A 15,634-nucleotide genomic window follows, 5' to 3' on the forward strand; every position below is an offset into this window, starting at 1 on the left:
TACCACAACTAAAAAAAAATTATACTTGTGCTATGTTAATCTTTGGAGAAGGAAATGGCAACCCACTCCAGTGTTCTTGCCTGGAGAATCCCAGGGACGGGAGAGCCGGGTGGGCTGCCGTCTATGGGGTCGCACAGAGTCGGACACGACTGAAGCGACTTAGCAGCAGCAGCAGCATGTTAATCTTAGGCTATTGTGAGTGTATGCTGTCACTTCAGTCGTGTCCAACTGTTTGAGACCCAATAGACTGTAGCCCGCCAGGCTCCTCTGTCCGTGGGATTCTCCAGGCAAGAATACTGGAGTGGGTTGCCATGCCCTCCTCCAGGGCATCTTCCCAACCCAGGGATCAAACCCATGTCTCTTGCGTCTCCTGTTTTGGCAGGCAGATTCTTTACCAGTAGTGCAACCTGGGAAACCCAGGCTATTGTACTATTCTGTAAATTTAATTAGTGATTATATTTAATCATAATTAAATTATGTGTAATATAATTAACCATAGGTCTTATAGTACCTGTGGAATATATAGGTATTAGGTGACAAGTCTTCCATTTTCAAGCCAACAGCCTTGTATTGCACATGTTATTATATCCTATTTAATTTTTGACGTTTTATGGTAATACATAGTTGTGTTTATTTATTAATATATTTATTTTTCAGCTTTATTTGACCAATAAAATCGTAAGATATTTAAAGTGCACATCGTGGTGTTTTCATATACATATATTATACATTGTGAAAGAATCCAATTGATTAATACATTCCTCACCTCACTCTAGGCTTCCCCAGTGAGTCAGCAGGTAAAAAATCTGCCTGAATGCAGGAGACACAGGAGATGCAGGTTCAGTCCCTGGGTCATGAAGATCCCTTGGAAAAGGAAATAGCAACCCACTCCAGTATTCTTGCCTGGAGAATCCCATGGATAGAGGAGCCTTCCCCATAGTGCTAAGGATTACAAAGAGTCCGTCACGACTAAGCAGCTAAGCATGCACATCTCATTTATTTATTTGTTTTAGTGAGAACTTTTAAGTTCTTTTATCTTAGCAAATTTCAATGATACAATATGGTGTACATGTGATTTTAAATAAGTGTCAGTCCAGCGTGAACCTCATAGTCTGATATTCTCTAAAAAAAACAAAAATTATAAATAAAAATGTGGGTGGAATCCTAAAATAGTGTTATATTTGTGACCACAGTATAAACCAGCTTAAAAAAAAAAGACGAACAAATATTTTTACTTTATGGTTTTGTAGAAGATGAAGAAAGTTAGTTTTTAATTTCCCTTAGGAGACCAACGCTCTGAAACTGGCTGGATTGTGTTAGTCTTTTAGTAGCCTCTCTCAGCTATCTGAAAACATCTTGTATATCAGTGGGAACCCTGAATACAGAGTCATGGTCACAGTATTGGAGGGGAACAGGGGAACAGAATATTTGCATGGCATTAGATATAGTCTAAGAAACATTGTTATTATTACTAAGGTTTTATTTTATTATACCCCTCTTTAAGCCCATTATTTTAATTTCACTATTCCAGAGGAATAGTAGAAAATGGTAGAATAGTGGAAAATGGTAGAAATTGCAAAATACAGCTTTGCAAACAACTTGCAAAGGAATTTAATGTGTTCGAAGTGACAAATGCTGAGAAAATTAGAGAAGCAGAATGGACACTACTTTTGTTGACTTATCTGTCTCCTTAATTTACGTATTTTGTACCTATTTTGGTCTTTGTGAAACTGTAGAACCCTATTCCTAGTCCTGTAGTCTTTACATCCTAGATCTGTGTGCCCGGGGAGCATTTTTGGATTGAAATGGTAGATACCGGGAAAGATGTGGCAAAAGCTGCCTAGGAAATGTGTGCCCTTCGCGAGAGTCTTTGGGGAAAAAAATGTGAGTTTTTTAAAGCATCTTGGAAAATAACTGCTATAGTTAAGTAGAACACATAAAAATAGTCTTTCCTTCTGGGTACCTTGTGACAAGTAAAATTAGCCACTAAGTTAAAGTGACGACCCCATCTGGGAAACATCAGTTGTTTACTTTTTAGAGCCTTTCCTCTTGCTGTCTCTACAGATAGGATTCTCACTTAATTTTGATATTTTTGCCAGGAAAAAGCAAGCAGCATTGCTGAAACTTGAACCTTCTTATCTTTCTATTAGGCTATAAATCTCCAAAGAAAACAGAGATGTACTTCTCTTAATAGACACCCACTGTCTGATGCCTTTCTCAAGTCTGCAAGTGCTACTCCAAATGGGATTAGAATTCGATTATATTTTTGTCCTGGACTTCTTTGAAGACAAATTTAAAAACATACACTTCAAACCATGGTGTTATTAAAGTAAAAGGAGTAAATTTTGGAATGTGATATCTAAATGTTTAGGATACAGGTTGTAACATTGGTGTAAGTATTAGAAGCATCTCAAAAGCAGCGAGAGATGATGTGATGTGGTAGTTCAGACAACTCTGAAGCAGAATGCTCATCCTCAGGGAGTGGGCATGAAAATACATGCAGCTGGACCTTTTGCCATGGGAAGAAAACAGGTCAACCCCTGTTGCTTTGTATTTTTAAATGTCATTTCTTACTTTTTATTTTATTTTTTATTTTTTGGCTCTAGATCTATTATGTTGCTATGGTCCTATGATTCTTTTTTTTTAATTTGTAATATAACTACCTTTGGACTTCCCTGGTTGCTCAGATGGTAAAAAAAAAATCTGCGTGCAATGCAGGAGACTGAGTTTGATCCCTGGGTCAGGAAGATCCCCTGATGAAGGGAATGGCTACCCATGTCAGTATTCTTGCCTGGAGAATTGCATGGACAGAGGAGCCTGGCTGGCTACAGTCTATGGGATCACAAAGAGTTGGACACAACTGAGCGACTAATGCTATACAAAGATATAGCTGCTTTGCGGTGTTGTGGTAGTTTCTGCTGTACAGCAAAGTGAAGCAGCCATAGGTGTACATTTATCCCCTCTTCCTTGGATTTCCTTCCCAGTTAGGGCACCACAGTGCATGAGTAGAATTCCCTGTACTCTACAGTCTGTTCTCATTACTTGTCTGTTTTATACTAGTGTGTATATGTCAATCCCAGTCTCCCAATTCATCCCACTCCCTCCTTTCCCCACTTTGTATCCATGTATTTGTTCTCTACATTAGTGTCTCTATTTCTCCCTTGCTAATAAGATCATCTACACCATTTTTCTAGATTCTACATAATTTCATATTAATATCCATGTCTGTCTGCCTCTCTGCAAATGGCACAATTTCTTTCCTTTTTATGGCTGCTTACTTTTCATTTTGTGTATGTCATAATGTTCATGATATAATCTGTTAGGGCATAATATATTTCTAATTCATAAATAAATTTAAATTCACTTTTGCACCCAGCAGTCCTTTTCACTGTTGGCTATACTGTATCAGAAACATTTAGCAACTACTAGTAAAGACTAATATGTTTCAGAGGTCAACTTTCTCTGTGTATGTGACTGAACATAAGAATACAACATTTAATGGTTTTTCTTCAGGAAGAACTCCCCCAGCAAATTTCAATCTTACATTTATATTTATGGAATAATGTGTTTTACTGGCTGATTGGTTGCCTTAGTAATTTGTGTTTACTCCTTCCTGATGGCCTTTTTTGTTCTTTTACTAATGCTCAATATTCTAGAGCTAAAAAAGACCTGGGAGCCACAGGTCCATTGCAGCACTTTTATTTTACATATGAATAAACAGACCCTCTGTCGCTAACTGTAGTTCACAGAGCAACTCTTCCTAAAAGATAAAAAGATAAAGTACATTATTCAGCAAAGTATCATTTACTTGATTTTAACAATGTCTATAATAATTTGTAGTCAAATTTGTAGAGGTAAGTTAAGTGTTACTCACTCAGTCATGTCTGACTCTTGGCGGCAGGCTCCTCTGTCCTTAGAATTCTCCAGGCAAGGATATTGGAGTGGGTTTCCATTTCCTTTTCCAGGGATCAAACCCAGGTCTCCTATATTGAAGGCAGATTCTTTACTGTCTAAACCACCAGGGAAGACTGGTAAAAATTATATTTGACAGCTTACTCTTGGTTTCCTATGTTTTATTTCTTAACTTTTGTCATGTTATTTCTCATTTGATGAGAAGTCTGAACTGATAAATTATTAAATCATGCTTGTCTTATAGGCCGAGAGTTAGATCTCATTAAAATCTAAGAAGTTATATTAATTATATAGAAATGTGTGAAAGATTGAGCTCTACTTATTTAGGCTTGCTTCTAAAACTTGTTTTCTGAATCCATCATTTTAAAAAATCACTATGGGTTGGGGGATGGGCAAAATAGGTGAAGCTGATTAAGAGGCACAAACCTCCAGTTATAAAATAAATAATACAATAAATAAGTTACAGAATAGGGAGTATATTAACTAATATTGTAATAACTTTAGTGACAGTAACTAGACCTATTGTCATGATCATCTCATTTTTATATATATCTGTATATATAAATGTTTAACCACTGTATTATACACCTGAAACTAATGAAATGTACGTCAGTTATATGTCAGTAAAAAATTAGTTAATGATTCTTCAGAAGTGAAGTCAAATAATTACCTAATTTAACATAATTTAACATTATTTTTCAAAGTTAGTGTCCTCTTTAATATATACTCTTAGGACTAGAGTAAGTCATGGAAACCAAGAAGTGCATTTCTATGAACTGATAGACATTGCCCAAAGAAATCTTTTTGTTCTTGTGTAGTCTCTTAAGCCTTGTCTGATTCTTTTGCAACCCCATGGACTGTAGCCCACCATGCCAGAAGTCTTCAGCAACACTCTTTTTTAAGCCAGGTTAGTTCATGAGAGATAATATGATTGAGTAAAAGCCAGATACAAATACATAATTTCACAAAGCAATGTCCTCACATTAGCTACTTTTCTAATAAAAACCAAAAATTTTAACCAAAAGTTTAGATGTATTCTAAGAAACCCTTATAGTTGATATTATGAAAACACATTTTCGTTCTGAGCATAAATTTACTTTGCCATCCAAATATATATTCTTGGAATTTTGATCAGTGAAATTTAGTATATTTAGTTGAATAATGAAACTTTTTTTGTCTCACATGTAGTTTTGAGTACTTACTGGGTTAATCAGGCTTTAAGCTTAATGCCATATGCTTCTCTAAATAGAAAAAAAAAAAAATTGGGAAATTAAAGCAGGTAAACTGGCCTTCCAGGGGATTTACCCTTTCAAAACTTTATAGATTTTCACAGTTTTTGAATCTTTTGTCTTCATATTTTTTGACTTGGGAAAAAAACATATTTGTTTATCTCATATTAAGTTTTCTTGAAATTATGTTTTCAAAGTCATCATTGGAAATGCAGTTTTTTGTAACCAAGCCATTGCTTTCTCTTATAACCAAAAACATGACTCATTTAGTGAAGTGCTCAGAGCTTGCTTAATGGAAGATGATTTTATCATGAAAACATATAAATCTCCATTGAAAAACCATGACAAGCATCTTTTGTTCCAAACAGTTTATCCTAATAGACAACTTTGAGAAAACAGTTACTGATGTGGTCTAAAAGTTTTGCAACTATTCAAAGGTCAGGTATTAAAATTGCTGTTACTGGGCTGATCACTGAGCAGAGATTTGCCAGGAATTTAGCAAATGACAAGGAAAATACCTGATCAGAAGTGAGGTCAACTGAAGAACAGTCAGTTCTTAAGCACCACCACAATGGCTCTGAAAAATTTCTCTGATTGAGAAGAGAGGGCTTACATGACTATTACGGAGATGCTTTATACTCATCAGTCATATATGCATCCATTCTGATGTTTAGTGAGCATGTACTGTATATTAGATAGCTGTGCTTAGCACTTAGTGGTAATGATTGCACTAGTCTTGTTCTATGGGACATAATGTTTGAAATCCAGGAGTATCAATTAAATAGGAAATAATTTTCTCTTCTTGGTAGTTCTGTGTGTTAAAATGGAAAAATTCTGCAAGACATCTGGTCACCCCCTGAATCAGCTGGTGACTCTCAGAGAACTCAACTCATCAGAAAACTGAGAGCTATGTGTGTAATTAACTAAATGGGATTAGACCCAAACAGTTCAGAAGTTAAGGACTGTGGGCAAACCAAGGAGTTATTTAACTTCTAGGATTCAAAATGGATGTATAGAAGAATTTTAGAACACGTGGGAAAAAATGACAAGGAAAACATTTAGTGATTGACAGTTAATTCTCAGTGAGCTAGGCAGTAAATTGTACTAAGTTTAATGAAAAAGACTGCAAATTACTGTATATTGATATATAGACTTAAAGATAATTTATAGATGTAACAATAATGTACATCCTATATCCTATAGATTTCCATCGTTATAAAGGATGAGTAAGACAATGTGTGGATTTTTCTTTCTTTATGATCATGAGACTGCTGTTTTTCTGATGGCAGTTTCTCTAGTCTTAGACCAAGTACCTACCAGGAAATGGACAACTTCTTGAGTGCTGAAATTGAGAATCCCCATATATAGGTTCAAATGCTAGAGAGATTTAGTTACCTTTTCTGGTCTTGTGTTTTTTTTTTAACTTGATAGCATAGGGAAAGTTTGATTTAGTGGGTGAGCTGTTGCTTAATACTAAAGTCATATTTTCATTTGTAAAAAAGAAAACATAATTTACAGCATTATTGAAAGAGCCTCTTAATTCTTGCTGCATTAAGAAAAGACTTTATTAAATTAAATTGCTTTACTATAAAAAAGAAAAATATACTAAAGCAGAAAATAAGTTTTTGCCCCTTCATATTAAGACAGCATGCATGTGTGTTATGCTAAGTCACTTCAGTCATGTCCAACTCTTTGCGACCCCATGGACTATAACCCGCCAGGCTCCTCTGTCCATGGGGGTCTCCAGGCAAGAGTACTGGAGTGGACTACCATGCAGCTTTCATGAATAAAAGGAAAGTCAAATGTACCAAAAATATTGAAATCCATATTTGATATCTATATTAAAATACAGACCCATGTAAAACATGACCTTTATTTTCTTTAAAACAAAGTTGTATATTTTATCTATATTCTATAATATATATATCATTTTAGAAAAGCTGAGGAGAAACATGGAGTTTGATCCATAATGGCTGAATCATTCTTTAAATCCTTATTTGTAAATATTCTGTGATTCAGCATCATCCAAAGAAAGAAAATTAAATTTAAGGGAGAGAGGGCAATGTACATTCAAGTGTTATAGAGCAGAACAGGACCAACTTTTGGAAACTGTTGGAATGGGGACATAAGACAAGAAGCTCCTAGTAAAACGGTGCTGACCTCAGACCCACCTGGTTTCTAGGTAAGAACCTTGAGGGAAAAAGAAGCACCTTGTTTGATGTAGCATCTCCAGCCCTAGCTAAGTGTCTGCTATACAGTATGGAGGAAAAAAAAGAAGGTGGGAAAATGGGAAGGACAGTAACTGAATGGGAATGATGGGAAGGACAGTAACAGATCACAGGTGACATAGACACCCTGGTTCAATGACAGGAGCCTATGTATGAAGCCAGACAAGCCTGAGTGTGATTCTAGCTCTGCTGTCCCCTTTGCTGTGTGACCTGACAACTGTTCTTATACCTACCCTACTGAGAGTATGGCTTGTCTATTGGAAAATGGGGATACTTACTATTAGGATTTTAGGAACCCAATACAAATCTTCCATCCTTGAGTTCTGAACAGACTGTAAGAATTATGGCACTTGAAATATCAGCTTAACTACTGATAAAGACATCTGGAGATATGGCTTAAGGCTCAATGACCAATTGGCCTTATTAAGAATCTTGTGCTAAAAAAAAAAAAAAAAAAAAAAGAAGGAATCTTGTGCTAAATCAGTGGAAATAGGAGGAGTGGGAAGGGCTTCCCTAGTGACTCAGACAGTAAAGAATCTGCCTGCAATGAAGGAGATCCGGGTTCAATCCCTGGGTCTGGAAGACTCCCCTGGAGGAGGAAGTGGCTTCCCACTCCAGTAGTCTTGCCTGGAGAATTTCATGGACAGGAGAATCTGATGGGCTACAGTCCATGGACTTGCAAGGACTTCGACACAAATGAGCAACTTACACTTTCACTTTCATGAGGAGTGGAAATATAACACCCCATAATACCTTCCTACTCAGGGCTTTAGTACGGCATGACTGCATTGAGGTAAACCATCAGTAAGTCTTAACTCTCACTCCCCTCTCTCCATCAGAGTTTGAATATTTTGTAAATCAGCCACAGTGAGCGTATTAGCTAGGACTGGGTTATCTAGGACTACAAGGCCAAAATAAGAACTTCAACCAACAACTCTTTGGTACCAGATAGGAAAGGGCTTCGTTAATGCTGGAACCAGGTAAGAAAGGGATTGTTGTGGGACAATGTTTAGGAAGCTCATCTTAGGAGAGAATGGGCTCCTAGGAATAATGCCAGACTGAAATTGAAACTTTCCTGGGCTTGAGGAGCTTTATTAGGCGCTGGTGATTTCCTTATTGAAGTGGCAAGGAGAATAATTCCAGACAAAAATGGCGCCATCTAAAAGAGGCCATCATGTGAGAGTCAGAAAGAGGCTTATTTTAACTATTTTAAAAAGTTTATAAGATTCCTAAAAGCTTGGTACCTCCACCCCTCTTCGCTATTTTTATTACCATCGGTCTGCTCTCCTGTAATGATTAGCCAGAAAGCTCTTAAAATGGAAAGAACTTGTGTGCATATTTTCAGTGGCAACAAAGAAAATGGCAGTGAGGTGCCAGGTGAAGAGGGAAGAGTGGGTTGTAGCAGCCCACAGGCCATGTCTCAGGAGTCTGGGCAAGAAAGAAAAAAAACAGTGGAGTGGTGGAATGGAGACGGGAGTAGGGGCCAAATAGGCAGGGACTATGCCAGGACAGAGAGACTACCCTACGTGGTTTTTTTTGGGAGGGAGGGTTAGAGTTGCTTTACAATGTGTTAGTGTCTGCTGTACAGTAACGTCAATCAGCTACATGTATTCGTATATCCCCTCTCTCTCTGTCCTCCCCTCTCCCGTCCCATTCATTTAGGTCACTGAGCTGAGCTCCCTGCACTATGCACTAGGTTCACACTAGCTAGCAAGAGACCCATGTACAAATTTCTTGAATGTGCTGGACTAAAATTAATGCTTATAATTACATTTTAAAAATATTTCCTAATTAAAAAAATAACTTTTTCAGCAAGTTATCTTGACATTATAGATTTTTAAAATTTGGCTAAGATTCTTGAATCCAATAGATCGAATACTGTGAAAGTTAATTCATAAATCTTAGATATCAGAAAGTGAAAAGGTTTTGTGAGTATTGGATAATACTTGTATATACATTAGCTCTCCCTGGATCACTTGACTGCCAGTATTTCATCTTAAGAGTGGCAATTAAGAGTGAAAAAACATCCCCCAGCCCACACTACCCCGGGCTTAGAATCCACTAAAGCTTGTGGGATGAACATTTTACCCAAATATAGACCTTTTAGTGATTAAGTTAATTTACTCTTTTCAAACTGTGACATCCTGTTTATAAGAAAGAAAACTTATAAAAAGTCATCTTGAGCATGCACTAACTTCTAAAATCAACATTTTGGTGAACTTATGTGTTAAGTGAGTCACAACTATTTGGATGAGGACTTTCTGGTTTTGAAAGAGAAAGTACTTGGGAAAAAAATGTCATTTTGGTTTCTTTGAAATGGAAACATTTAAAAAATGGAATTCACTAGTGAGCCTATCATGTAACAGATTTCCACACACATTTCCTAAGTCGCTTCTGTGAATCTGTAGCCCTGCATCCCCCATGGGCCAAGTCTTAACCATCCCAAGATGCATTTAGCCTTTATAGTCCTTCCCAGAAATGATATTTTTAAAAATGTTGCACAAGGTAAATTTTTTACAATATTTTGAAGGTAAATATTACTGACTTTATAAACTGAACCTTGAAATTTTTTCTTTGTCCCCAACAAAGGCTGAACTTTTATCTGTTCCTATTATTTGCCTCATGGAAAAAAGTTCTCTTTTTACTCTGACCCTTTAATATTTGAAAATGTCATTGTGGGTAACTCACAGTCTAAGTTATAGAGAGTATGTTATATTCAAATTTTTATATTTGATTTTTAATGTATAGTGGCTGTTTATTAGCTTTTCTTCTGAATATACAGGTTGAGTTTTTTAATTATGTCCACAACCCCTGTTTAAACATCCCCAGTCTCTATGCTTTTGATTCTAAAATCATTGCCTGCTTTTCCCTGTTGTGTGTGCGCTAAGTTGCTCTTTGTGACCCCATGGGGTGTAACCCATCAGGCTCCTCAGTCCATGGGATTCTCCAGGCAAGGATACTGGAGTGGGTGGCCGTTCCCTTCTCCAGGGGACCTTCCCTGACCCAGGGATCGAACCAGTGTCTCCTGCATGGCAGGCAGATTCTTAACTGTCTGAGCCACCAGGGAAGCTCTGCCCTGTTAAGTGTTAGATTTGTATTTGAGGATCCTGCTGCTTGTCTTGCCTGTTGGCACCTCAAGCACTTCAAAATCATTTTGCCCCAGTTTGAATGACTTTTCCTTTTATTATCCCTGTTCCTTCTCCTGTGTTTCTTCTTGAATTGCTGGTACCATCCACCCAATGAGGGTCTATGGTCTCCGGTCATCCTGGAGCCCTTCCTTTCACTTACCACACCAACTAAGTAGTCATCAGTCCCTGACGATTCTGCCTCCAATGTCTTTTCTTTCCATCACAGTCTGACTCTGCCTCAATCCTTCCTTAGCTAGCCCAGAACAAAGTTTCTCACCAGGCTTTCCTGTCAAACCTTCCCTCTCTGCCCCTACATCTTTATGCACATGTAAGTCAAACACCAATCTGCCTAAAAACCTTTACTACTCCCCACTGCTTTAAGAGCAAAGCAGTGCTTTTTCCCCCTAGATTCCTCTCTTCTACCTGTCAATTCTCTTGATGCCCTTCCAGATGGAGCTTTAGCTGATACTAGCAGCACCTTTGGGGTCTGTACTGAGTCTTTGTTGCTGTGTAAGGGCTTCCTTGAGTTGCCGCACGTGGGCTGCTCTTGTTGCTCCAGCACAAGCTCTGGAGCGTGAGTGCTCAGTAGCTGCACCAGGCTCACTTCTCTGTTGAGGCATGTGGGCTTAGGGACCCCGCGGCATGTGGGATCTCAAGTCCCCAACCAGGGACTGGACCTATGTCCTCTGCATTGGAATGCGGGTTCTAAACCTCTGAACCACAGGGGAGATCCTAGTCCTTTGTCTATATCAAATGTTTTCACACTAAGTTTTTTCTCTGTTTTGATCCTCATTGTTTGACTCACCTTCTGTCTTCTCATCTTCGCCCTTCCAGAAGTAAAAATCATTTCTTCATTGTCCTGTCACAGTACTTTTTAATTCTTTTTTGCCATCCTTTGATATGTCACGTTGTGATCAGCTGTCTAGGTGAGGCTTTCTCAGGCTAAATTATTAATTTCTCAAGAGAGAGACTGCTTCCCTCTCCTGTGAAAAGTATAACTGTTTTGAAACATTAAGTTTCAAACATTATTAAGTTTGAAATTTAATAAGAGCCCTATTAATATGTGCTGAACTTGGGATACATTGAAACGTATCCAGATTCTCATAGGTGCAATTATTGCACCAAATAAATGGAAAAGTAACAAAGATTGAAGCAGAAGAACTCCATTGCTAATTTTTTTTTTCTTGAGAGTGAGAGATTTAAATTTATGACAAACATGGGAATTCCCTTGAAACTTCAGATAATAATGAATGGCAGTATCATCTGAAAATTGCTACTTATTCAAATTAGACCCACCAAAATATTGTCACTGGCATTTGTTATCAATCCATTGTATTGATGATATTAAAATCAGAACTAATTTCTATCCTGGTTGTCTTTGAATTGATTGGTTTGCATGTACTGATTGGTTAGCATGAATTGATGGGAAATAGGATAAAAATACTAAGCTAAATGCATGCTAAAAAAAGTGTCAACTCTATTCCCTATTGTAAGAGCGGTGGAAGGAGAAACTAAATACATGTAATAATTAAGTGCTAGACTAGTTGAGATTCATTATAATAAACAGAAAGAAACATGGGACAAGGAAAAATCGTTATTACCTGAAGAAGTAATGAAAGGTCTTATTAAGAACTTATTATATCTGAAACCAATATAATATTGTAAATCAACTGTCAGTTCGGTCACTCAGTCATGTCCAACTCTTTTCGACCCCATGGACTGCAACACGCCAGGCTTTCCTGTCCATTACCAGCTCCTGGAGCTTGCTCAAACTCACGTCCATGGAGTCGGTGATGCCAGCCAACCATCTTACCCTCCGTTGTCCCCTTCTCCTCCTGCCTTCAATCTTTCCCAGCCTCAGGGGCTTTTCCAAAGAGTCAGGTCTTCGCATCAGGTGGCCAAAGTATTGGAGTTTCAGCTTCAGCATCAACTATATTTCAATTAAAAATGAATTAATTTGAATGGTTCTTGAAAAATAGATAAGGATTACAGGCATGAAAATAAGGAATTCCTTATGAAGTAAACAACATGAATCAACTGATAAGATTTCTGTGTTCTGAAGGCCAACATGTGGTTAATAATTTCAGCAGGAATCTATGTTGATTATTTCTATATATGAAGTCATTCTGTTCTGTTTTGTTTTTGTCTCACAGGTGGATCGGATATTGAGTACCTAGACTTCTATAAGCCTGTCGTGTGGTTTTGGATCCTTGTAGGGCTTGCTTACTTCGCTGCTGTCCTGAGTATGATTGGAGACTGGCTCCGAGTGATATCAAAAAAAACAAAGGAAGAGGTGAGAAATAAAAATGTGTGTAAAAATATGATTTAATTAATTCAGGAAAGGTTACTTTTAATTTTTTTTAACATTGGTTTTTTAAATATTAAATATTTACTAATTCATTTAAATATTTTAAAATATTTCCACATTACTTAAAATTTTTAATGTTTATGTTTGGTGTGCATTTGCTATAGGAGGCTATCAATCATATAGCAATTCATTGACTTAACCAAAACTTTTAAATACCTCTCATGTCAGATGATATCTTGGTGCTGAGAGTAATTTGTAATGAAAAAAAGATGCAGTTGAAAACATTTTCTTCATTATTTCTTTTTTTTCTTGATTTCCTCAATGGCATAGAGTAAATTTTATTCCATAAAGAGACAGCAGGAAATATTTGTGTCAAGATATCAGTAGCATGAAAAAGTGAAGGTAATATATAATATTGAATTTTCATTGGATTCGGTTGTTTTCTTTTCTCCTAGGTCTGTGTAAGTGTGTACACATGCACATGTACACACACATGTATTCCTCAAAGCTGTTTGCATTAGAACACATTACCCTGTGTACAGATTTCAGCTTTTCAAAAAGATATCCTTTTATCTTTTTGATGCAACTGTATATACAGAAATGACCATTAGAATTTTTGACTCATGAGATTTTGGAAAGTTTGAAATTTCAATCTTGACTCGGAAATTTTTTAGGAGTTTAGGAGTTACATTTTAATTTATTTTGAAAGGTCCATAACTAGTTTGAGTGTGACAGAGTAGTGTTTTATTATGAATTCTATATTTTTTGCTTCTGGGTCTTAGCCAACTTTACTAATTCATAAGACTTGCAAATATAGTATCCACAGTCTTCCTTTAATTATCCCTTTATTTCATTATCTGGTGTTCATAGACCAAGAGACATCAGTGTCAAAATCTTTGACTGATACAGCAATTGTGATTCTTTAAACATACATCCAAAAGAAATAGACTAGGATAATAAATGATAAAATTAATTTCTCTCTACAAACAAGTATTTTCTTTGAACACATCAAGTCATATCAGTTGAGTTCAGTTCAGTTGCTCAGTCATGTCCGACTCTTTGCGACCCCATGAACTGCAGCATGCCAGGCCTCCCTGTCCATCACCAGTTCCTGGAGTTTACCCAAACTCATGTCCTATAATTTCTTATTAATACCCAAGGTGCCTATAGTAATTAGAAGGAGTGTGAGTTATCCAAGATTTCCCTTCTTGGATACCATATTTCTCAGTTGGTAATTCATATATTCAGTCGGTGTATATTAATCTATATCTTAGTTACACCATAAAACCAAAAACTTTATTATAAACAAATCAGCAGGACAATATGCTTGACATTCTAGTTTAACTCATGTGAAAAGTACTTTGAATAGGACCTCAACTGATTTGCCTCAGTCTTATTGTGTGTGTGTGGGGGGGTGGGGGGGCAGGGGGGAGAGGGAGGGAGAGAATAAGGTGGATGGAGAGGGAGAGAATTATGGTTATTTTAACTTCAGTATACTTTTATGGATCTTGAGATGCTAAGGGGGACAAAAGAAATTGTAACCAGAAAATATGCTAGATAACATAGCTAAAAAAGGACCTTTCAAACTTCTAGCATAAGCTGGCATTAAAATGCATTTTTAAAACACACACACAAACATTTTTTTCTACGTAAAATAGAGTCAAACAGAGAATATCTCTGTTAGATAGTTTAAAATGTATTGTTTTGTGGAAATATCTATTTCCACATACACATATACAATAAATGTAGTATATATTATATATGTACATACACAAACACACACATATATATGTGTGTGTATACACACACACGACTTCCCTGGTGGCTCAGAGGGTAAAGCGTCTGTCTACAATGCGGGAGACCCAGATTCGATCCCTGGGTCGGGAAGATCCCCTGGAGGAGGAAATGGCAATCCACTCCAGTACTATTGCCTGGAAATTCCCATGGACAGAGGAGCCTGGTAGGCTACAGTCCATGGGGTCGCAAAGAGTTGGACACGACTGAGCGACTTCACTTCACATACACACACACACACACACACATACTAAGATTATTACGGATCACACTCCAAAAGTTTGAAAGCCACCAAGGCACGTCTAGTCAAGGCTATGGTTTTTCCCTTGGTCATGTATGGATGTGAGAGTTGGACTGTGAAGAAAGCTGAGCGCTGAAGATTTGATGCTTTTGAACTGTGGTGTTGGAGAAGTCCCTTGGACTGCAAGGAGATCCAACCAGTCCATTCTAAAGGAGAAAGTCCTGGGTGTTCTTTGGAAGGAATGATGCTAAAGCTGAAACTCCAGTACTTTGGCCACCTCATGCAAAGAGTTGACTCATTGGAAAAGACTGTGATGCTAGGAGGGATTGGGGGCAGGAGGAGAAGGGGACGACAGAGGATGAGATGGCTGGATGGCATCACCAATTCAATGGATGTGAGTTTGAGTGAACTCCGGGAAATGGTGATGGACTGGACAGGGAGGCCTGGTGTGCTGTAATTCATGGGGTTGCAAAGAGTCGGACACAACTGAGTGACTGAACTGAACTGAAGGCAAATATAGAAGGGGGAAATTTTATCTTTATGCCAGTGGCATAATATATTTAATTAAAGTTTAAAGCTCGTATTTGTGCCTGATGAACTATGGACGGAGGTTCGTGACATTATACAGGAGACAGGGATCAAGACCATCCCCATGGAAAAGAAATGCAAAAAAGCAAAATGGCTGACTGAGGAGGCCTTACAAATAGCTGTGAAAAGAAGAGAAGTGAAAAGCAAAGGGGAAAAGGAAAGACATAAGCATCTGAATGCAGAGTTCCAAAGAATAGCAAGAAGAG

At 37.5% G+C, this 15,634-nt stretch overlaps 1 protein-coding gene across 4 annotated transcripts in view; it reads left to right on the top strand.

Moving 5' to 3' along the window:
* The window catches only part of KCNK2 (potassium two pore domain channel subfamily K member 2), a 229,851-nt gene that overhangs the window by 164,769 nt on the left and 49,448 nt on the right, over positions 1–15,634 (top strand). For all 4 annotated transcript variants that reach the window (XM_045165653.1, XM_045165654.1, XM_045165651.1 and 1 more), the window contains exon 6: positions 12,651–12,790. In XM_045165653.1, the coding sequence (XP_045021588.1) occupies positions 12,651–12,790 (140 nt within the window). The remainder of the gene's footprint in view (positions 1–12,650; positions 12,791–15,634) is intronic.

The sequence above is a fragment of the Bubalus bubalis genome, chromosome 5 (genome assembly GCF_019923935.1).
Source record: "Bubalus bubalis isolate 160015118507 breed Murrah chromosome 5, NDDB_SH_1, whole genome shotgun sequence".
NCBI lineage: Eukaryota > Metazoa > Chordata > Mammalia > Artiodactyla > Bovidae > Bubalus > Bubalus bubalis.